Below are 23,198 nucleotides of genomic sequence, written 5' to 3'. Positions count from 1 at the left end.
ACGGAGATGGCTCTGACCTGCAGTGCCTTCTCAGGATCCCATGAACGATCCACCATAAATGCATCCCTATTAACTACTCTCCTGTTCCAGGTGCACTATTCTATCTGCGTATCCAGCAGGAAGATACAGTGCTGCCTCGGAGTAACGAACCTCATGTTCTGGAAGCAGCAGGAAGTCTCGGAGGTGTTGACCTACTGTTACTGAGCATCCACTCATCTGGACCCCTAAGGTGGTGGAGGGGGTAGATCCACATAATGACCAGAGCTAGCAGGGACTGAGCCCTTACCATGTACCAGGTCCTGTTCCAAGCACTCTGTATGTGTTAACTCACTTAATCCTCACAGCGACCCATCCCAGTGGAGGAGATGCTATTTTTGTCTTCTCCATTTTATAGAAGAGATAAACAAGGATAGAGAGGCCAAATGATGTACCTATGGTCACCCAGCTAAGAAGTGGAGCACAGGGCTTGAACTCAGGCTACCTGGCAGAGCTTGGTGACCCCTCTGCAGGGGTGAAAGTCTGCCCAGGGCTGAAGGGCAAAGGACTGGCCTGGACCAAGAGCAGATGATACTGCAGACCTCCAGAGGCCTTTAGAGGTAGAGCCACTTAGGCTGCTTAAGGGAAAGTACAAACTGGAAAGCATATGCTTCCTAAAATAGGATCTTGGAGAAATAAATGTGCTATCCATAGGAAAGAATCTCAAATAGGCAATGTCCAAGAATTAGTAGGGGATATGCTGGGCTGGCCAGAGAATGTTTCCAGGTAAAACCACCCCACACCCAAACTAATGACAAAGAAGCGGAGCTAAACTAAACTAAAAAATAAACAACAAAAGCTGCACAGAAAACCACTACGCAGGCAATCACCTCTTCTGCTTGCGGATAAAACTAAGTTCTAGAAATAAAGGGGAATAGATTAAAGGGTTTCAAAGTATGGGAGTGATTTTTGTTTTCTCGTTTAATGCCAGCTTTCAAGGAAGGATGGCTATGTCTGTCACTGTTACATACTCGTTCTGTTTAAAACCCATCCAGATGCCTCCCCACGGGCTCTATCAGGAGTAGGAGGGTCCTGCGGCTGCTCCCCACAGCCAGCAGAGAGCTCTTCACGGGGAGTGTGGAGCGCATGCTTGGTAGGCCCTTCTCACAGCCATCACTTCTTCTTGAACACCTGATGGCACACCTGGTTGCCGCACGTCAGCTCCTGCAACATCAGAAAGCAGGTGAGTGACTAACCAGCCAGGCCTTCCTTCCGCCCACCCCCAGCCCTCTGGGTGTCTGTGAGTTGGGGTGGGGGGGTGGAGCTGGAATAAAGAGGACACTTAGTCATTCTGGGCAAAGAGCATCTCAGAGACCCAATCAGCTGGCGTGCCCTGCAGGTAGCAGTCATTTGATTTTGACACTTGAATTGAGCTTGAACAATTATAAAAATGAAAAATGCAAAGGAATTATCCTCTTGGGCAGGATTCCTCCTACTCTCGTGATTAGAGCAACATCGCTTAATTTATAAAAGGCAGCAAAGCCACAAAGAAGGGAAGGATCTAGTGGGGAGCATTTGGAAGGCAAGGGCCTGGGGAGCTATCCCCGCACCCTGTGGATTTTCTGGCCTCTGGTGATTAGCACGCTGGGTGGTGGCAGCACAGGCAATGATGGGGCATGGGCGGCAGAAGGGCTCCCCCAGGCCTGCCTGGGCAGACAAGATGCTGCCTTTCATCTGGGCAGAGGGAGCCCCCAGGCCTTATCTGCTCCTCGTGACCCTTTGAGGGAGGAGAGGAAAAACACGAGTGTGGGAACAACCACAAAAATCATTGCAGTTGATGATGAATCCATTGGCTTAGCCACAGGGACAGTTGGGGTTTGTACTACAATTTAAAAAAATCCACCTTCCAAACTGGAGCAGGTAGGGAAAACGGTCGATGGAAAACAGTGACTGCCTCCCATTTATCACCAGTTGACATTGTCTCTGAAATAAAGATGTCAGGTGAGGCAAGGCTGGCTCTGAAGGGCACCCTGTGACATGAATAGTGACAGCAGAGCCAGGTACCTGCTTGACTCCACAGGTGAATGAATAAAGAGCCATCCATTGAATGAGCCATTCATTTAACAAACGAGTGACTGAAGGCATGAAGGAGTGAAAGATTTTTCACTATTTGAATGTTGGACAAATCACTTGTCTTAAAGACTGAAGAGTGAAAAATTAAGCTATCTAGACGGATATAATTTATACAAGGAAATCAGAAATAATTTATTCCAACTGCTGTGTTCTGGTGTCAAATTAAACTAAAATATTTTGGGATCAGGTGGACACACCTTAGGATGTGAGGCCAGTGCCTGGGGTCTACAGGCAGTTCCCAGGCCCAGATGCTCCCAGTGCAACCCACTCCCACTGCATCCCACGCCCACCGCAAGCCCTCTCCTTCCTAGGCTCTCATCACTGAGGAGGCCTGGTCTCACCCTCCTCCAGGGCATCTTAATTCTGTGCCTCGCATTTCTGCCCAGCTGGTCTTTGACAGGTTCCCTGCATTTCTCCTTGGATCTCGGCTTCCTAACTCAGCATCTTGAACGTTCCTTTTAATTGCAGCCGTTCACAGAAACAGCCATATAGATTTCCTCCTGGAGTCCCCTGAGCCAGATGGGAATGGCTCATGCATTTGACCACACGCATTTGGCTGGAGCTTAGGGGAGGAGGGCAGGGCCACTTTTCTTGTCAAAGCGCCTGGCTGGGTGAACCGGCAGTTGGCATAAGCAGAGTGGAGGGGAGCTGGGGACTTACCAGGTGCAGCTTGTCCCCCTCGACCCACTGCTTCCAGCCTCGGTTCTCCTTTTCCCCCTTCTGCACGCACACGAGGGCATCACCTTCCCAGACGATCAGAGTCTGTAATGAGAGGTTTCCAGGCAAATCAAATGTATGGTCTTGATGGGGACTGAACACATGTAAACCTGCAGCTGCAGTTCCTGCAGCCACTCCTGGGCTCCTGCTCCGTCCCCAAAGCAGAGCTCTCAACCACAACCACGCCAGCATCCCACCAGCCTCCTTTCCACATACGCCCTTTATTCCAGCCAGACTGACTTATCTTGGCTGGTTCTGTTCTCTTTGAAAGACTTCTACTCTTCCATTTTACCATATGGTAAAGACAGCATTCCAAATCAGTAGGGGAAAAGATGATGAATTTAACTATGTCACAATGTAAAATTTCTGGAAGGGAAAGATATCTCAAAAGTCAATAGATGAATAACAAACTGGGGAAAATAATTGTAACACATATCAGACAAAGACCTGATCTCCTTACATACAAAGGACACCTGTAAATCAATAAGGAAAAGATCATTAACCTAATAGGAAATTCAACACAGGACACCAAACCAACAGCTTACAAGGAAAAACAAAACAAAACAAAACACCCTAGCAGATGGCTTTTAAACATAAGAAAATAGGGCTTCCCTGGTAGCGCAGTGGTTGAGAATCTGCCTGCCAATGCAAGGGACACGGGTTCGAGCCCTGGTCTGGGAAGATCCCACATGCCGTCGAGCAACTAGGCCCGTGAGCCACAACTACTGAGCCTGCGCGTCTGCAGCCTGTGCTCCGCAACAAGAGAGGCCGCGATAGTGAGAGGCCCGCGCACCGCGATGAAGAGTGGCCCCCGCTTGCCGCAACTAGAGAAAGCCCTCGCACAGAAACGAAGACCCAAAACAGCCAAAAATAAATATAAAAAAATAAATAAAAATGACAGCCCTATATAATAAAAAAGATAAATTAAAAAATTAAAAAAAAAAAACATAAGAAAATATATTCAACCTCACTTATAACAAGAGAAATGCAAATTAAATCTGTGCTTTTCAGATACAATTCATCCTGTGGTCAAAGATCAAAGAGTCTAATAACACACTGGGTTGGAGGGGGTACAGAGAAGCATGGGCCCTCATACAGGGCTGGTGCTTATATAAATCGGTATGAATCTTTTAGCAGGGCAATTTTACATTACCTTTCAAAATATAACATTGTGCATACTCTTTGACCTAGAGATTTTGCTTCTGAGAATTTTCCCCACAGGAAACACATTGTGAGGACTGCCCACTGTAGGGCAATAATAAAGGCAGGGAAGCTACCTAGTTAGCAGGGGGCTGCACATATGGCTCCAAAGCCAGCCTTGTCATCCAGAACCGGGAGGTGGACCTTCTCCTGGTCCTGGGTTTCCTCCAGGCAGCAGTGCTGATCAATTAGCACAGGGAAGGCAGCAGAGATGCAGAGCTTGTGCTGGACAACCAGGCTGAGCTGACCAGCAGGTAGGAGAAGCCACAGGAGGCTGAACCACAAGAGGTTCTAACCCCTCTTATTAAATTTACATATTTACAAATTTCACACCCTGCCCCAGCTCCTCCTCCTCCTGTTCCCCCCACTTTACCTGTCTTAGTACCTGCCAAGGGACGATGTGTACTATCCCTAAGTGGTCCTTCAAGGCCACCCACCTCTGTGCCCACATTAAGCTTGCATGTGAGGTTGATGGTATCATTCCCATCCGGGCAATGGTGGTGTGTTGGTGCTGCCCTTCCTCGGGGATGATCCTGATGTGAGTTGGTTTTCTTCCAAGTATGTGCAAACCATATTACGCCTCGATGAACAATATTATGCTAAGGACCAGGCGTTTATTTTCCTCCCTATCTTGCAAACCCAGTTGGTGATAAACGAACCTGTGCTTTTTGGTTTTTTTTAAATTCACTTCAGGTCTGTTTTTTGGTAGATATCTGTTTTCTACAGATTGTTAAGTCTACCTGTTTCTAAAGCAATATTTGACCTTGACCATATTATATATTTTATGTACAATTTTATTCCTCCTTATTTTACTCTTCAGCCCATCGCAGCGTTGTTTGTTACAGCAAAGGCCTGCAAGCCTCATAAATTGCATCAGTGGGTGGCTGGTTAAATACGGGTGTGGTTCCTCCCCGCTCTGTAGCCTTTGAAGGGAGAAGGCAGTTCTGCCCTTACGGAGAAGAGCGGTCTCCATAGTGTATAGTTTAAGTTAAAAAAGCAAGGAGGAGGGCCATGTGCATAAAAGAAAGGAGCAGTGGGGATGCATGCATATGTTTGTACACGTTCTCGCCAAGGAGGCAAAAAAAACCCTTAATAGTAATTGTCCCTCGGGGAGAGAACTAAGGAGCTGGGCTCCAGGATAGGAAGGAAATTTCACTTTTTAGTGTTTCATCTTTTTTTAAAGCATGCATATGTATTAATATTCCCTAAATTAATTTAAAAATAAAATTCTACATGTTTTCTAAAGAAAACATGTCTCCTCCTCCTTTAGGACCATCTTAAACCTCACAGTTTTGAATGTCTTAGAGAAGCTTAATTCATAGGTTGCTCTCTTTCCCCTTCTGGAAGCGAGATGTTGTCTGGAATATTCCAGAGATCCCTCCCACGTAGACGAGAAAGGACTCACATCTTCTATTTGGGCAAGTTCTGTGTCTTCCAATCCCCCAGCCCATATTGTCTTACACATCAAGGACACCTAATGCATGTTGATTGAATGAATATCTGTCTCCCCTCTTTCAGAGGGGCTCGTGAGGGTGACCAAGGAGTTAAGAAGTGGAGTCCTGGAGAATGAGAGGACAAAGTGTAGAGGAGTACTACACGCACATGCAAGTGCACACATGCACACAGACGTAAGATTTCTATGCACTTGGGTGTGCCACCAAGGGTGGGCAACAGAAATTAATCAGAGAGATAAGCTCACCCACTCCCTGCCGTGCCTCTCCAGCTAAAGGGTTGCTGTCAAGTTACAGGAAGAAGGTAGTGCCAAGGGCACCTGCTCTGTGTTGTGATTCTCATGGGAACAGCCCTTTGCTGGAGGCTGGGCAAATTCTGTCTGGGTACTTCTCAATCTCGTGTGTGTGTGTGTGTGTGTGTGTGTGTGTGTGTTTATTAGCCCTGGCTTTTTGCTGCAGGCAAAGCAGAGACCAGAAGTGAGAAAGGGGATTATCTCTCTCTGCAGGGCTAAGAGCCGATCCTGGAGAGAGGATGGAACTCAGAGAGGACGGAGCGTGGAAGGGAGAGGCAGAAGCCTAGGTGTTAACAAATGGAACCCTTAAGGGTCAGGAAGGGCCAAAAGGACATGATTTATTTCAGTAAGAGTGAGTTCTCCAACATCACAGGTGATAAAAAATGAGTCAGAGAGGACAGGCCTTCTTTTCAATAGCCCACGCCCAAAACTGAGAAGCAAGGGGAAAGTGAATCATTTGGAACTGATTAGGTTAGAACAGCAGAGGGATGCAAAAATTCTGAGACAAATTTTCCTATCATTTCTGGTGTCTGATGAATTGGCCTCGCAGCCACACAGTTCAAAAAACTTGCCGATCCAGCAACTCCTCGGGGCGGGATCCTACAAGGGGCTGTTCCGGGGCTCGGGAGCTTAACGTCTCCTGCCAAGACTGGTTTGATGGAAGCATTCCCAAAGGGCTTTCCATTTCCCACTTTTCTTTTCAAGGAGCCCAAACGTCATTCAACCCTGACTCATTGGCTGAGATGATCAATGTGGCAGGACAACTTGATTGAGAAATAAAATGTGTCCTGCTCTTTTGGCTTTGGAATCATCCCCAAAGAATGATGACAGCTTTTCCTCCCCACCCCGGGAGAGCAGCCAGAGCTTTGGGGGAAGAGCTGAGACTTCGACTTGGAAGGAACTCCTGGAAGCACCAGAGAAGAGTGGGGCTCTGGGGGGAGTGGGGCTCATGGGGAAAGGGGAAGGGCCCTGCTTCCTTGTGGTGCTCTGAGAGGGTGGCCCTCTGCAGTGCTTGAGAGCATGCATACCTGGGCACAGGAATCTCAGCCCAGCCCTCCTCAGCTTGGGAGCCAGGGCAGAGGTCCTGGTGGCTGCGTTGGCACAGAGGGAGTGGGTGCCATGAGGGCTCAAGCTGCCCACTCCTGTGTAAACCACATGGGCTTGCACTGGACCGTGCAGTCCCCGAGGTTCTTGTATGATGCTAAGATTTGGGTCCGGGAATCCTTAAATACGGCTGAGGTTGGATTTTCCCCCATTTCTGTTGTTGGGACTGCCCAGGTGTAATTGGATTTGGAAAACCAAAGATGTTCACACTGAGCGTGAATATGGACAGTGCAACAATCAGTCACTGGGCTGTGATACCACCAGGTGATGCGGGAGGAGAGGGGACCTGCCGATGGCCCCGCCTTTCCCACCACTGCCCTACTTCTCCCCGCTGCTACCAACCTCTGCCTTATTCACAAAAAGCCCCTTGGATGCGGGCCTGCCTATTCTGCAGACTCCAGTTCTCGGGCTTGGAGATAACTCCCCACTCTGCACTCAGAGTTCTCTGCTCATTTTAGGGGCCTCCCTGCATCCAAAAGCTTCAAGCGGCTAGAAGTGTGCCTTCTGATGCATGGAGGATTTCCTCGATTATGTCCTGAGAGTTAAGGTGAGGCTGAGACTGAAGCCACAAGCTTGCCAGAGATTTATCTGGGTTTCTAGGATTGGAGAAAGCCTGACTTCATCTAGTCTACTGATTTTTTGGTGTGATTTGCATTGCATTCTTCTAAAAAAAAAAAAATTAAATCAGTTGGGATCATCTAAAATTGAGATATTTCATATAAGAACATATGAATGCTCAACAGCTCCTGAAAAGAAAAAAAATTCTAGCAACGTGAGGCGTCAGTCCTCCATGGCAATGCTTGGCTGCTGCTGAGAAGCTGCCCCCAGGATGAAGCTATGCTATCCCACTGGCACTGTCAACGTCCTTCCCTATGAGTCCCCCTGGCCCTCTTCGCTTTGCCTGCCAGGCCCATGTCAGCGTATGAGTTGGCCTCCTACCCTGGATCCTGGAGAGGTCAGCATCCTTTAATCCCTCCTTGGCTTATAAGCTTCATGCAGAAGCCAGCCTGCTTCTTCCCACTAAACTTTCAATACTTGCTTATTGCCAGCATCATTAAGTCCATTCTGGTCCCCCTCTCCTGATGCCTCCCAGGTTGTTTCTGTCATTTTTTCATTGTGCAGCTAAACAGCCAGCGCCTGCACCAAGACCGTGTGGATGAAATCTCCACTCTGGTCAGTACCTTAACATTCCGGTTGTCCAGGCCCTTCGTGTACTCGTCAAACTCCACCCCGACTGTGAAATCCAAGTTATAGTTTCGGAACGTGCTGTTGGTTTTCGTCTTGAACTTATCACCGTCCTGCTCAATGATCTTCGTCTGAGCCAGATGGATGGCGATCTTGCGGGTGGCAAAATCAATATCTGTTGGCAAAGGGAGTTGTGGAGGTTATGATGTGCTCAGCCAGACTCATTCATTTCTTTAACAAGGCCAAACACTCAGGACCAGAGACGCAGATCTCAGGCCGGCCACATTCTTCGCTCAAGCGGGAAACGAGAGCTGTCTTGCACATGGCCAGTTTGGGCATCTCAGTCAACTGTCGGGAAACCCAGGGTCCCTGGGCATCTCCTCGGGAGCCCTGATGGGAGGGGAGGTAGCACCCCTGAGCTGCAACTCCCCAGTGTGCGTGTGTGCACACCCATGCACACGTACACGTATACACACGCACACGCCTACATATACACACGCACATGCCCCTGCCCTCACAGCAGCTCCCTTCTATCTATTTGACATATTGGTTTCCTCCTAAGAGTTTGCTGAACAGAAGACTTCATGGTTTAAAAGGAAAAAGACTGTTTAAAAATAACGAGTCTAGATCCTGGGTAAAGATGGATCTTTTGTTCATGCCCACTGAAGGGAAGAATACCTACAAACTTCCATTTTTACAGCAGATCTGGGGGATGTTCTGCCTCAGTCATGGACCCAGCACAGCTTAGGCATATTTCAGACACTTAATAAACACTTGCTCAGAGATTCCTTTTGTTGTTTTTAAGGAAAAGATGAATAATTGTTTATATTTTTATTATGAAAGATTTCAAACAAACCAAAGTAGAGGGGAGAGTACAAGGAACCCGGCACACCCATCACACAGATTCAACAGTTGTCAAGGTTTTGCTGCATCTACTCCATTTACATCTTTTTTTTGCCTTGATATTTTAAAGAAAGTCTTATTCATTTCTTAGAGACCATTTGTAAGTAAAAGGGAGCATGCCCTTCAAGAGAGTGTTTCATTTCCTAAGCTTTACATTCTACGGTAAGGAGCTAAGTGCTGAGCCCACCTCCTGCTAACCTCTGATCGTGCATAAAATGTCACCCAAGCCAAAACGTCACTGTCTTATAGAAATGATATAGAAACAGGATAATACTGGAACTGCTAAATTTCTACGCTTGTTACAAACATCATTAAGCTTTCTATCTCTAGCCAAATCTTTGACCTCCTTGACGCCTGTGAATTCTCCAGATGTCTTCAGATGCCAATGTAAATCTTTAATTATTTTTTTAAGAAACTTTACCTGGAAGATTTCGAAAAACACTGAGATTGATTCGCTCATAACCCAAGGTAATAATGACTTCAAGAGTAAGAACAGTTCAGATTCACTGAGTGCTGTTTCTCTGAGAATTCCAGCCTCATCTCTATAGTAGTAGGTGATTAAACTTCACACTGTGTGCTACCTGGTGGGGGATAAATACTAGTGTGCCCATGAGTGAGACCAGCAGTTACCAACAGTTCATAGAGCTGCTTTCAGTTCAGAGAATGAACGTCTCCGATGGTCGCATCCCCACCCCTTCCGCTGTCCTGCCCTGGTAGCCAAGCATCACTTCCCTCACCCTCTTTCCCCATTTCACTTCTGACACATTTCTTCCTGAATCCCTCTTTGGTCATTATCCCATTCCTTCTCCTAAAGGACCAAGAAGAAGAGGTCCAAGCTGGATGCTTGGACCACAGCAGAATCCAGGAAGGACCTTGGCTGGTCTTTTGGATTCTAAATTGTATAAAGTCAGCTTTTATCCTAAGGGAATAATTTCAAGTAATAACAGGCAACCCAGAAGGTAAAAGGACTATATACCTGTATCCTAAGTTGAAAAGAGAAATAGGTTCAAGTTGGCCTGAGCTGGTGTATGAATGCCAGTGCTTTGCTCAACTACTGTTCACTACTATTGGTTGAGAACTTGCCCGGTCTAAGAATTCACCAATGGCTGCCCATCAGGATCACCTGGGAAGATGTAAAAACTACAGATTTCTGGGCCTCATCTCAGACCCTGAATCTCTGGGTGGTTTTAAACCTTGGATTTCCTCTCAGGGGGCTGTTTGCAGAAAGACTTCAATGGTTTAAGAAATTTGAAAGCTACTGTTTAAGCACCTACCCCTCATGAGGTAGGAAAAGTCAAGGCGGGGCCCGAGCACAGCCTCCTCGTGCATAGGTGTTAGGGAGAAGGCAAAGCACCTCCTTGTTTTGCACTTAATGAGGCCACCACACATGGAGGAATGGCATCCAAAACAGAAACTTTGTAGCATCTGAGCAAGAAACTCTGCCCATGAAAACCGTGGAGCCCACGCAATAAAAATACACAGGTTGCTGATGACCGGATGAAAGACAAAGGAGCCCACTGGCGGACTCCTCGTTCTTGCCGTCAACAGCACTTCTCAGCCCGACACATGCACAGAGGGGGTCTCAAGTCGCCCTCTAGTAACCCTGGCCGTATTGTAATATCATTATAATATCATTAGCACTGCCGTTTTGACCCCATCCCCACCCCTGTGGGTTTCGCTTAGGTGCTCAGGGGAAGGATTCAAAATGGTGCCTGGTGGAAGTCCAAATAAGGAACTGCCGATGACACGATCATAGGGGAGGAAAAGGGAGTCACCCTCATCTAAGCCGCAGAAGATTAACCCCATATTAACAACCTAAGCTGTCCCTACTGCGTGCCCCTCACTCCCAAGGACGCCCCACTCTTCTCCTTCGAGTGTGTAACTTTTGCTGCTGCCCTAAAGAAACTGCTTCTTTGTGTGCTCTCCCACACACACTGTGCTTCTAATAAACTCTGTGCCTGCTTTACAATCTTGGTCTCTTGTTGAATTCTTTCCTCAGAGAAGACAAGGACTGAGGTCCTTTTGCTCCCCAAAATCCCTCATGGCATAGGCGATGATGTGGAGGCCCAGAGAGGTTAAGTGACTTGTCTAAGATTACACAGTTGGAAAGCAATCACAAGGGTTAGATTATTGGATGGATGTGTGGAAGATCAAGTTGGGAGGTGAAAACAGAGGTTCTGAGTTTAGGTAACCAAGGTAGAAGCAGAGAAGTAAAGAATTTTATGGGGGGAACTTAGGAGCTAAGTTTTAGGTAAGGTGGCTCTGGGGGCCATGCTGTGTGGACCTTTGGTAGTATTTGGGGTGATAGTTAAGACATGCCTTGGAACCAACCAGGAATGCTGTCCCATAGTGGAACCTCCCTTGGGAAGCTTCACTCACTTCATTCTCCCAAGAAACCCACGAGATAAGTACTATATTATTCTCCATTTTACCAGTGAAGAACCTGGCTCAGAGAGGCTGTGTCACTTGCCCTCGATTATATAGTGAGGAAGCAATAGAGGTGGTAATTGAACCCAGGAGGGCCTGGCTCCAGGACCAGCACCGTGCTCCACAAGCTCTGGGCTGGCCCGTCCCATCACGTCGGACCACGCCAGTTTGTGCACTTCCAGTGGCTGCCCAAGATACCAGTAACTTCTGACTCTACGTTTCCCCTGGAGCCACAGGGGCTTCTGGATCCAGCTGGATGAGCCCTCCCTGTTTGGGGCAGCTTATGTTCCCCAGGGCTCAGGTACACTGCCCCCACCAGACAGCAGTTGTTTTCTAGGCTTAGGGCTCTACAAGAATTCGGAGCTGGAGCAACCACGTTCCAACGCTGGACATTTTCTGATAGCTTCAGCTTTGCGTCATATGAAATTGTACCTGGGCATGTCCAAGCCACACAGCCTGCAGGCCCCAGGGCATAGGGGTAGATAAATGCTCTCTCTGCTGCTGTGAACCCTCCTAGGCATCTAGGCCAACATTCATAGAGCCCAGGGTGCCCCCACTGTATTTGCCATGGACTCAGCCCATAAAAGACTGGTGGTCAAAAAAATTTTTTAAAAGGGAGCTCATGATCAGCTAAGTTTGAGAAATGAGCAATTAAAACCAAGACAGGCTGGATGCTTTCTATACTGAAGAATTTCACAGAGACTTTAATCTGGGAAAAATGCTGTGTAACTCCAAAAGCAGGACAGAAGATGCAGCCTTTCCCAATCTTAGGTGGCTGTAGAACCCTCCGTGGTGGGATCTCCAGCTGGCCAGGGTTCCCCAGAACATAATACAGGAAGGGTTGACAAAACCCTTTCTGAGGCATTTATCTCTGTCACCTGGTCCCTGCAATTATGGTAATATTCCTTGTTTAATTTTTCTCCCTTTAAGGGAACTGCTGGCCTGTTTGGAAAGGAGAAGACTAGACAGGACCAAGTGGTCAACTATTTCTGACTTCAAAATGAATCCTTCCTTAAAACTGCTAAAAGCCGCAAAGGAGTGTTTTCTGCATTCTAGTCGGTATAAACACGTGCTTGTGCTAGGCAGGGGCTAACGTGTTACACTCCAATTCATGTTTCTCTCCTTCTGCCCCAGAAACACAGCCTAATGAGCCAGGTGACATCTAACTTCAGCTCCATCGCTGGACACTAGGGTCCAGATCTGGAAGCAGCAGAGAGCAGTAGCTATACGTAGAGTTATTACTAATTGCATCCGGCTATTTTGAGGATTAAATTTGATGGTGTTTGTGAAGAGATTTGCCCAGTGGCTGGTGGCTTGTGGTAATGGCCCCATAAGTGGTAGCTGCTGGCACCATCATAATCAACTCCCTGATCTCATAAGCTGGTTTCCTCGGAGCCCTTTGCATTTTTCCAGATACTCCCTGCACATCTGGTCCCTGAATCCCTGCCCCTCTCCTCCCAGCCCCAGCCTTGCCTGCTCTAGCATGTTCTCTTCCTTCTTGCCTCCTTCCTCACCTACTTTCCAGGCCCAGGGTTTAACCCGCAGGAGGTACTACCTGGCATTTTCCTCTTTTTCATGGGGTTTATTATTTTTTTCTCCAAAGTCTCAGCTCTGTGAGAATAAGGATGATTTGTCTCTTTGCTCCCGTGTCCCCACAGAACCAGGCCCAGGGCTGGGCACACAGTAGGAGCTCAAGAGATACTTATGGTCTGGTTAACGTGGGCACCGTGGTCTAGGACGGTGGTTCTCAAAGTGAGGCCCCTGGGCTGGCAGCAACCACAGCACATGGGACTCTTTTAGAAATGTAAATTCTGGGATCCACCCTAGACCTACAGGGGATTGGGCCCCTCTTGTTTTTACAAGCCTTCCAAGTGATTCTGTGCATGCCAAAGTTTAGAACTTCTGGCATAAAAAAGTGAGGGTCAGATCCAGGCATAAATCCTGTCTCTGATCTCCCAGCTTTGTGACCTCGGAGAAGTCACTTTCCCTTTCTGAGCCTCAGTTTCTCACAGTAAAATGGGGAAAAGAAAGCTTATCTCATAGGGTTATTTATGGAAGGATTCAGTTAAAATGATGGCAAAAATGCTTCACACAGTGCCGAGGAGCTGGTGGGTATTTGATGCACATTGGCCTCCACTCCTTGGCCTTTTCCACTCTGGTCGAACAGTGGTCAGATCGGCATTCAGTCCAGGGTGAAATATTCAGCTCATGTTTATACATCTCCACAGCCATCTGCCACTCAATGGAGCCCAAGTGTCCTGGGCTCTGAAGAAACAGTCAGAATGGTGGCTGATCCACGCCCTCCCTCCCTCACAGCCCTGGCCTGTCACATGGGCGTTTAATCCAGCCTGGCCAAACCTTTGTTTGCATGGACTGGTTTCCTCATTCCATAGGTTGGCCAAAGGGTAGAAACGACTTTAGTTCCTGCTCTAGCCCTCTGTGCTGAGTGAGGAGGAGTTTCGGCTGTGCTAAACCATGCTGGAGCCACAGTTAGGAGATGAGGAAAGAAAAGCACAGGTCATGTGCTAACAAGATGAAACGGAGGGGAGGGCACCAGGCAAAACTGCAGTTGACCCTTGAAAGACACCGGTTTGAACTGCACGGGTCCACTTACACGTGGATTTTTTTCAATAGTAATTACAGAACTACACCATCTGTGGTTGGTTAAATCCGCGGATGCAGAACCACGGATATGGAGGAACTACATATATACGGAGGGCCAACCATAAGTTACACGCAGAGTTTTGACTGCACGGAGAGCAGGGCCCCTAACACACCGCTGCTGCCTCCACCCCCCCTGTTGTTCAAGGGTCAACTGTACTAAGGAAGAATTGGGAATTACAGAGAAATTTAGAAGTCTAAATTTAACTGGTCTTCAGAGAGCAAGTCTATTTTCACTCCACAGATGTGGAAATCAAAGCCCAGAGAATTTAAGTGGCTGGTTCAGAGTTGCCCAGCTAGGACAGAGCTCCTGACACTTTGCCTACAAACACATTCTGTTTATCACTCACAACTAAAACACATTCTGTTTAAGGCTCCCCAAATGGAAATTACTGCTTGTCCCTGGTTGCCCAGAGAGGTAGATCACAGCTAAAAATGTTTACTGCCAAGAGAACAGGTTTGTCCTGGAAACACCACCCCCAGTCAGTCTTTCCAACCAGAGCCGGGGAATCTTATTAGGGGCTCTATGCAAATTGAATCAAACATTGCTTCTTCTCTGGGTTGAAAAATGGCTTGGCCTCTTGGCTACCCTTCACCGTGTGCGCAGGCTAGTTAATCATGTCACCTCTGTTCCATCCCGGGGAAGGGAGCCAAACATTCTGCTGGTGGATTTGTGATATTTCTAATCAAAAGGAAACGTTTAACTGCAGCTGTAGAATACACAGGCATACACACACAGATTACAAAAACACTTACTCTTTGTACTTTTCAGGGAAAATTATTTTCCTGGTATGGTATTTGAACACCAGGGTTATCAAATATGTTTCATCTGCTTTTCTGGATTAAAGGTATCTCCGAGCCTGATTTATAGCCAGGTGAAAGGAATTTCTATCTCAGAGGAAAACGTCCAAAGGCAAGCTATTTCTGAATAATATATATGGCTTATAGCTGCTGCAGAAGAAAAAAAAAAAAAACCACTGAAGTGACTTTATTAAAGCATACTTTTCATAACTGCATTTTGAACAATGCAGGCCATAAAGTTGAAATATGAGTATGCTACTCAACATTAAAATGCTTTGTAATATGCTTGTGGAAAAAGCTAAAGTTGTAGGCTAAAAGGGCAGACGCGATTTGTAAATTAAAGAGCAGAGATGCACACATTTTCATCATATGAAATCTGAAACCCATTCTCAGTGCAGCTTCCATGGGCTTCGAACCTGAACTCCTTAATTCACAAATCCTCAGCACTCAGGCATTGTGAGAAGCAGAGTGGAAGAGCAATCTTCTCCGTCTTTCCATGCCATTTCCTCCTCCAGATAATCCACAGAAAGAGGAACTGTCCTTGCCCCTTCCTGCCTCCTTCTCTCTTACTCTCAGGTACACCTCCAAATGCATTCAGACCCTTCCCTAGCCAGAGGAGGCAGGCTGGAGACCCTGGGGTGCCTCCCTGCTGCCCTTGTACTTTTCATCTCCCCCCCATAGTCTAGTCTGCACCGTTGGGATGGGGGTTGGGGAGGAGAAGCTGCCACTACACGCCAGGGGAGACCCATAGGAAGGGACCAAACTTATCTTCACCTGGGCTTTTCCCACCTACAGCACTGTCCCTGTTTGAAAGTCCAACCAGATGCCACACAAGTAAAGTCTTTGGCCAGTGTCTAACTTTATTGACTTGTGAACACTGACAGGAATCCAAATGCCGTGAAATTAACTCCTCCTTGGGTCATCAGACGTTCATTCATTCATTCATTCATTCATGTATTCATTCATTCATTCCTACCCAGGGACTCCGAGTGACTCTCTTGCAATGTATCTGAGGGTCCTGCCTGCCTGCTTCGGAGGTCCCCATCCTGATGAACTTTGCTCAGCACGAAGCTCCCCCTCCCCTAACCCCACACTGAGCACCTGCACCTGGAACCGAGCTATGGCAAGTGCTTGGGGGTTAGAAGCAGGCAGACCAGGCTCCTCTCTGAGCAACACCAATTTCCAGCCACAAGTGATCCCAGGAAAGTTCCTCCACTTCCCTGACCTTCAGATTCCTCACTCCTTAAAATAGCAAGCATTCCTGTGGCTTTATCCCGGACTCTACCCTAAGCTCTAGATCTTATATCAACATGCCACTTTTAATACTCCACTTGGATGTGTAATGGGCATCTGTAATCAAAAGATGTAAATCAGAATTCTTAATGCATTCCCCCCTGCCCGGCACCCCTGTCCAAACTCACTCCCCGCCATGTCTTCCCCATGTCAGCTGATAGGGTCACAGCCTTCCCAGCTATTCAGGCCTAAGCCTGGGGGCCGTCTTCATTTCTTCCATTTCCTCTCACTACATTTTTATCTGCAAGCCCTGTCAGCTTTACCACCAAAATATGCACTGAATCTGTCCTCTCTTCTCCAGCCCTGGGCACCACCCCAAACCAACCATCATCATTTCTTGCCTGAACAACACAGAAGCTTCCTTAATGGGCCTCTGTGTTTCTAGTCTTGCCCTCCTGTGATTCATTCTTCACGCTGTAGTCATAGCGAACCTTAAAGAATATGAATAAGATGGATTAAGTCTGCCCATCATAAGGCCTGACCTACCCCTGGGCTCACCACACACCCAGCACACCAGCCTTTGCTGTGCCCTGTGCCCGGAACAACACTTCTCAGCATCCAAGCCTCGGCTCCAATGTCACCCCCTCAGACAAACTTCCCTGACCACCCATCACTCTCCACCCAAGAATTCCTTTTTATTTTCTTTAAAGCACTTACCACTGCCCAAATAGTCTTAAACTATTACCCTCTCTCTCTCCCACTAGCGTGCCCACTCCACAAGGGCAGGGAACTTGTTGCCTCATTTACCACCGCTTCACCAATGCCTAGAGCTCTTCCTGGCATGTCATAGGTGCTCAAGGCATTTGTTGAAACTGAATTAATTAAATGACATAATGTATAGAAAGCTCATGCTAGCACGATGCTTATCATGGCATGAGAATGGCTTGTGCATGTGCTCACCTCTGATGTTACACTTTGGATCCCTACAGTCAGGACAGGCTTTTGAACATTGTGGGTAATCAGGAAAGATTTCCTGGCAAAGACCACTCAGGTGGCAGCTGCTTGACTTCAGCCTCTAAGGCTACCGCTTTCCTGGTAGAACTTTCCAGAGACCCACTAGGACTTTTTGCAGTAGCCACTGCTCTTTTAAATCTGTACATGTTGATTTCAATGAAAAGATGCTCTTCATAGAAGATGACCCTCACCTTCTTTTGTGAATTAAGAGAAGAACTGGATTTTTCCTAATGGTTACAATTTATTGAACAAAGATTTCCTAAAATATGTCTAAGTTTAACGTTAACTGACTACTTTTATTTTTATTTATTTATCTATTTATTTATTTATGGCTGTGCTGGGTCTTCTCTAGTTGCGGCGAGCGGGGGCTACTCTTGGTTGTGGTGCGCGGGCTTCTCATTGCGGTGGCTTCTCTTGTTACAGAGTGTGGGCTTCAGTAGTTGTGGCGCACGGGTTCAGTAGTTGTGGCTCATGGGCCTAGTTGCCCCTCGGCATGTGGGATCTTCCTGGAACAGGGATCAAACCCGTGTCCCCTGCATTGGCAGGCGGATTCTTAACCACTGGACCACCAGGGAAGTCCCTGAGTACTTTTAGAACAGATGCCTTCCATTATACATCTCTTTCTTCCTGATTAAAGTTACATGGTGGGGTTTTATTTCTTAGGCTCACCCCTCGCTTCTTCTCCACTTAGTTACCAAATCTAGTCAGTTTCCTGCTATGGACAACCCCTTGGACACCCTCCTTGGCACTGCTCTCACATCTTCCCAGGACGACTGCAACCACTTCCTCCTTCAGTTCTCTGACTGTCTCTGCTGATCTATTCACGCCCTGGCTGTCAGGGTGCTCATGGCCCTTCTCTCCTCTGTACACAGTTCTTCCCAGGACCCTCTCCTTACCTGATGTCCTTGGGTGATGATCACACATGGTGTCACACCTGTTCAAGATCCAGCCCTGGTACCTTTCTGACTCTTCTTACCCCTGTGCCCGCCCTTGCACTTCACCTCCTGGTAATATGGCTCCTGCTTCCTTTGGCCACCCACTTCCTCATCAGCCTGACCTTGGCACATGCTCATAGGTCCAGACCTGACTCTATCCTTGTGTGGAGCACTCCTCTCCTTCCTTCAAAACCCCACCCAGAAGTACTCAGGAAGCCTTCAATGATCCACCTATTGTAGCTCCCTCCACCCTCACTGCCACACACACTGTTTTAAAAAATTATGTACATTTCAGGTGTACAGCATCATAATTCAACATCTGTATAGACTGCAGAGTGATCACCACCACAAGTCTAGTTACCAGCCATCACCATACAGCGCACACACTTCCGGTCACCATTGTTCTATTGTCACTATAGCCCTTTCAGGCCCAAGGGACAGAATCACCCACTGTCCCATCTGTGGCAGACTATACTTTCTTTAATGGCTGCAACAACACCACCTCTCATCCTACAGGCTGGTCTTACAATATAATTTTGACATTTTGAGAGGCGGGGTCTATGTACCTTCCCCTTGAATGTGGGTGGGCTCATGACTGCTTCAACCAATAGTATACAGCGGAAGTGATGCTGTGTGACTTCTGAGTCTGGGTTATAAAAGGTCATTCAGCCGCTGTCTCCTGTCTCTTTAGACACAGCCAGAGTGCTATGAGGAAACGCAGGCCACATGGGTCACCACGTGTAGATATCCACAGCCCCTTCTGAGGTCTCAGTGGCTGGCCAGCACCAACTGCCAGACACAGGAGCCAGAAGCCTTTGAGATGGCTCTGGCACCAGTCACTGTCCTACTGCAATGGAATGAGAGCCTCCTAGCAAGAACCCCCTACGTGAACCTGGTCAGCTCCCATAACTATGAGAGACAATGATAAAATCACTGTATAATAAAATCAAGCCACCACATTTTGGGGGTGATTTATCACACTATAATAGAGAACAGGAATGCAATTTGTACACGGCTATAGCTTGACTGTCTGCACCGGTTTGAGCTCCTTGAGAACAGAGGCTGGGCCTGGACCTGCTGCAGATGGCACCGTCCTTGGCTTCCACGGGTGACGTCTAAAGTTTTGGTAAAGAAGCTTCCCAATGTACGTGCTGTGCTGGTCTCACTCCAGGGCAGAGTGAATGGACTCTCCCCCAGCGTTCTTTCACAGCACGGGGACCTCACTTTGAGAGGTCTGCCCTTTAGATTGAAGACCACTCCTCCACTCCCCGACCCCCCGATTCAAGCTGAAGGAGGACCTCAGGGCATGACAGATTCCTCAGGGTAGAGGAGTTCATCAGCTGCTCTCCTCACTGTCAAGAAAGAGTCTAGGGCCTCAGGAAACACGAGGTCTAAGAAGGCAGGAGAGGAGGTAACATTGACCCTTGTCACCCATTCTCTGAACAGCGAATGGCTTTGAAAATTTGGGGCAAACCCAAAGGTTGCCCTGGCGTGTCATTGCTGAGGCTGGCGGCCAGGTCATGTGGGGAGGCTGAGGGTGGAGTGAGTCACCAACCGGGAGCAAAGACAGTTTGTCCCCAGACCCACCTCTCGACAGGAGTATCTCCTTCCTAGGGAACCAGCCGCCAGACCCACAGAGAAAGCCGACTCCCTGGTGCTAGGGATTAACATCTAAGAAAGAGACAGCTCTTTGGCAGGGAATGGAGTTATACTTAGTGATATTTCCATATCTGGGGATTTGGGAGGATCTCCACATATGTTTTTCCCAAATGCGAAGGGCCTCGTGCTCAAAAGGGCAAGAAGGCAAGCTTCACTGGCTTGTCAGTGTTGGGAAAGCAACCCCTGTCTTGTGAGGTGGATGTGGAGGAAATTGTACAGATCTGCTGGGTTGCGTTTTGTTTTTTTTTTTGGCCACACCGCATGGCATAGTTCCCTGACCAGGGATTGAACCCACGTACCCTGTATTGAAAGCGTGGAGTCTTAACCACTGGACCACCAGGGAAGTCCCTGCTGGGTTGCTTTCAGCAGATTCAGTTGTGGGAGGCAGCCCCACCCGGCTGCTTCTGGCTGAACCCTTGAGACCTGTCTCTAGTCACTGCCAGTGCCTGTCTGCCCCACTTGTGTCCCCATGGGCAGGTGAGAGGGGTCAGGTGTCCCAGCTCCACGGTGGGAAGGTGACTCTGGCTGAGTCGTTTCTGCACAGAGCCTCATGGATTCAAACTGGGGCAAGCTCCTGGGATACTGTAGGCCGTCAGCAGCTGGGTAAACCGAGGCACCAAGCACATGCACATTCTGGGTTTAGCTAGTACCACCCCCTATGGTGTTAACCTCCATCAGGAAAGTGGGAGCCCACCCCTCTCCACTGCAGAGACTCGTACAAAGAGGTCAACCCGTTTGCTCATTAGAGTGAAATTAATGTAGTTAAGATGTTGAATTGGAAGTCATGACTGTAGCTCTAAGAGATAAGAGGTGTCCGATAACTAGGAGAACTGGAAAGACCACTCCCTCCAAAACCTCTTGGACAGAGACATCCAAACATCACATTCACGACCCACGAACCCCTCCCCCACAAGGAGGGTGTAAGTGGGTGTGAAAGAGTCCAGAGGAAGGCTGCTTTTAGGAAGAGGATTTTTTGGACAGAGCTGACAGGGTGCCCTGCCTCCCGGCATCCCCCAGAGGGAATAGGGGATGGTGACAGGAGTGCTTGCCTCTCACCTTAAGACTAGAAAGAGGGGCTCCAGGGGCCCACCCTGTACAGCCGAAAACTAAACTGAGACTCGATTTTGTACCTAAAGTCACCATAGGACTTTATATAATTTAAGAATAAGCAACAAAGGACTCAAAATTGCTTTCGTATTATATTCCCTGAGTTGGGCTTGTTCAGCTTACTGCTGAAAGCTTGAAACCACCAAATAGCTCTTGTTAAAGTACTTTCAATCATTCAAAACAACGACCAACATCATCTGGAGAAACAGGCAAGGCTGGTGTTATTTCTCTATCTGGTGGATGAGGAGACTGGTTCGGAAAGGTTAAAAAATTGGTCAAGGTCAGAGAGAAAGCCTCAGCTGGCCCACTGGTTTGGTTTCCTCCTCTGTATGATCTTGTTCAGAATTCTAGCTCTGAGCTCAGCTCCAGCCCATTTACTCACGTATGGAAGCAGGATTCCATTTCTCGTCTCACTCAGGGTACTAAAAGCAGGGGTGACAGTGTTAGGGTTCTGATGGGGGGATTTTTGTCTCCTCCCTCCTCTCCCAAGTATATTGGTAACATTCTGTAGCCAGGAGGGGAAAAAAAGCTATCCAGTGTTGTAAACATGTCTAAAGTACATGAAGAAATTTCCAATCTCTGTAAATTGCAAAACATGTCACATGAGCTCTCCTTGTTTGTTGACACGGTGGAAGTGTCATCAAGCTAGAAGTGAATTGCACAGAAAAACCCACAGTTCCCATTCTTGATGAGACTTCCCATCATCACATCCAAATTATTGGGCCTCAGACCGCACCCGCAGACATTTTTTCTCATGCTTCGCGTAGGGAAGTTCCAGCTGGGAACTCCCTATGCGGAGAGATCTAAAGCTAGAAAAGGTGATCAGGAGGTTGTTGCAGAAATAAGGACAGACAGCCAGTTGCTGGGGCCTGGCCTATATCTGCCCCCAAAAGTGAGCTCCCCTTTGTGGGCCCACTTGCTCTGGTTTTGTGTGTTTTCTGCCAGCCTCACAAGAGATCCCACAGGAGAGTCAACTCAGGACACATGGTGATGGAGCCCCTGGCTTGGAGTCTAGTTCAGAAGTCAGGTGAGCGATGAGTTGTTTGATGTATATGATGAAAGCCTTTCCTAGCGTGATTTTCTCTAGGCTGAGAGATTTGTTATCTACTCTTTTTCTGCTTCTCCACTACAAGATTAATAAAAGAGCAATGCAGGGGTCATTTGTGCATAATATCAGATCCAACTGGTTATCTAAGAGATGGGAATCACAAGGCAAGGGAGCTACTGCATTTTCCTCTCAAGTCTGGCTTTCCTCACATATGCATGTGTGTGTGTGTGTGTGTGTGTGTATGTGCCTCCTCCATTCAGTGAATCTTTTCTGTACAGCAAGGACATTCTAGACATAACCTCATTTATTATTGTTCCCAACTTGCCGATGAGGAATCTGAGCGTCAGAGAATGAGTATGACTTGCCTGATATTACACAGCTGGTAAGGAGCGAGGAACAAGGCTTGCACACAGGTCTGGGGAACTCCACAGTGGCACTGCCAGGAGGGCCAGACCACAGTCCTTCCAAAGTTGCCCTCCCTCTCCCTTTCCCACCTCCTCCCCATTTCCCACCTACTCCCCCTTTCCCACCTCTGGCATCCCCCTTACCCAGGGCCTTCATGTAGCCTTCAAAGTTGTCGTTACTCTCCATCTCCCAGGTTCCACTATGGTCCCTTGTCATGGTGGTGGCCTTTGGTTACCGTGGGTGTGTGCTGGATGGCAAGGAGCAGGCTTCAGGGCGAACGTGTTAGAATGAGCTACTTTTATAATCCAGTGGACCAGGTTTATGGCTTTGAAGATAACACGCTCAAAGGTCACAAGCACAGCCCAAAGGAACTTTCCTTTCCTTTGCAAAGTTCAGCAGGACCATGAGCAACCCATGCTCAAAACCTGACGTGTCCAGGCATGGGTGTCCTTGTGACCTCCAACATACACAAGGCCTGGAACAGCTCATTTTTGTCTGGCTGGGCTCCCACAGAGCTCCTGGCCCCATGCAGAATACTCTGTCCAGCAAACACCCAGTACCCACCCTACATGCACAACAGGCCATCAGCTCCCAGGCTTCAAACCTGGAGTCCCTCAACTGTGTAGCCAGAACTTCTGGCCTGGCTGGTAAAGTCAAGAAGATGGGAACCCATGCCTGTGGGCCTCTACTCTACTTTGTGCTGGGCAGGAGACACCCTTCATCTTGTTTTCTTACAAGAGCTCTGAGCTATTTTTAACCATCTCCATTTTACAGATGAGAAAGGCTCAAGGAGGTTAAATCACATGCCTAATAACTACTGGTCAGTGGCCGAACTGGGATTCAAACTCAGGCCTGTCTGGCTCCAAAGTTCTTTCTAAGGAAAAGAGCTTTGTTAAGACAGTGTGCTAAGTTCAGCTTGGAAAGGGCAGCTTGGGTTGGGGTTTGA

At 47.9% G+C, this 23,198-nt stretch overlaps 1 protein-coding gene across 1 annotated transcript; it reads right to left on the bottom strand.

The window, feature by feature from the left end:
- Positions 1-969: 969 nt before the first annotated feature.
- RBP2 (retinol binding protein 2) lies at positions 970-22,468 on the bottom strand. Its single transcript, XM_059921901.1, has 4 exons — positions 22,396-22,468; positions 8,056-8,234; positions 2,770-2,871; positions 970-1,200 (listed from the first exon to the last, which is right to left on the bottom strand). Exons 1-4 carry the CDS (start codon positions 22,466-22,468, stop codon positions 1,150-1,152), a joined length of 405 nt encoding a protein of 134 aa, XP_059777884.1. The 3' UTR covers positions 970-1,149.
- Between the last annotated feature and the right edge of the window lie 730 nt (positions 22,469-23,198).

This window comes from Balaenoptera ricei, chromosome 4, assembly GCF_028023285.1.
Source record: "Balaenoptera ricei isolate mBalRic1 chromosome 4, mBalRic1.hap2, whole genome shotgun sequence".
NCBI lineage: Eukaryota > Metazoa > Chordata > Mammalia > Artiodactyla > Balaenopteridae > Balaenoptera > Balaenoptera ricei.
Note: the sequence above shows the minus strand (reverse complement) of the source record. Positions and strands in the feature narration are given on the sequence as shown.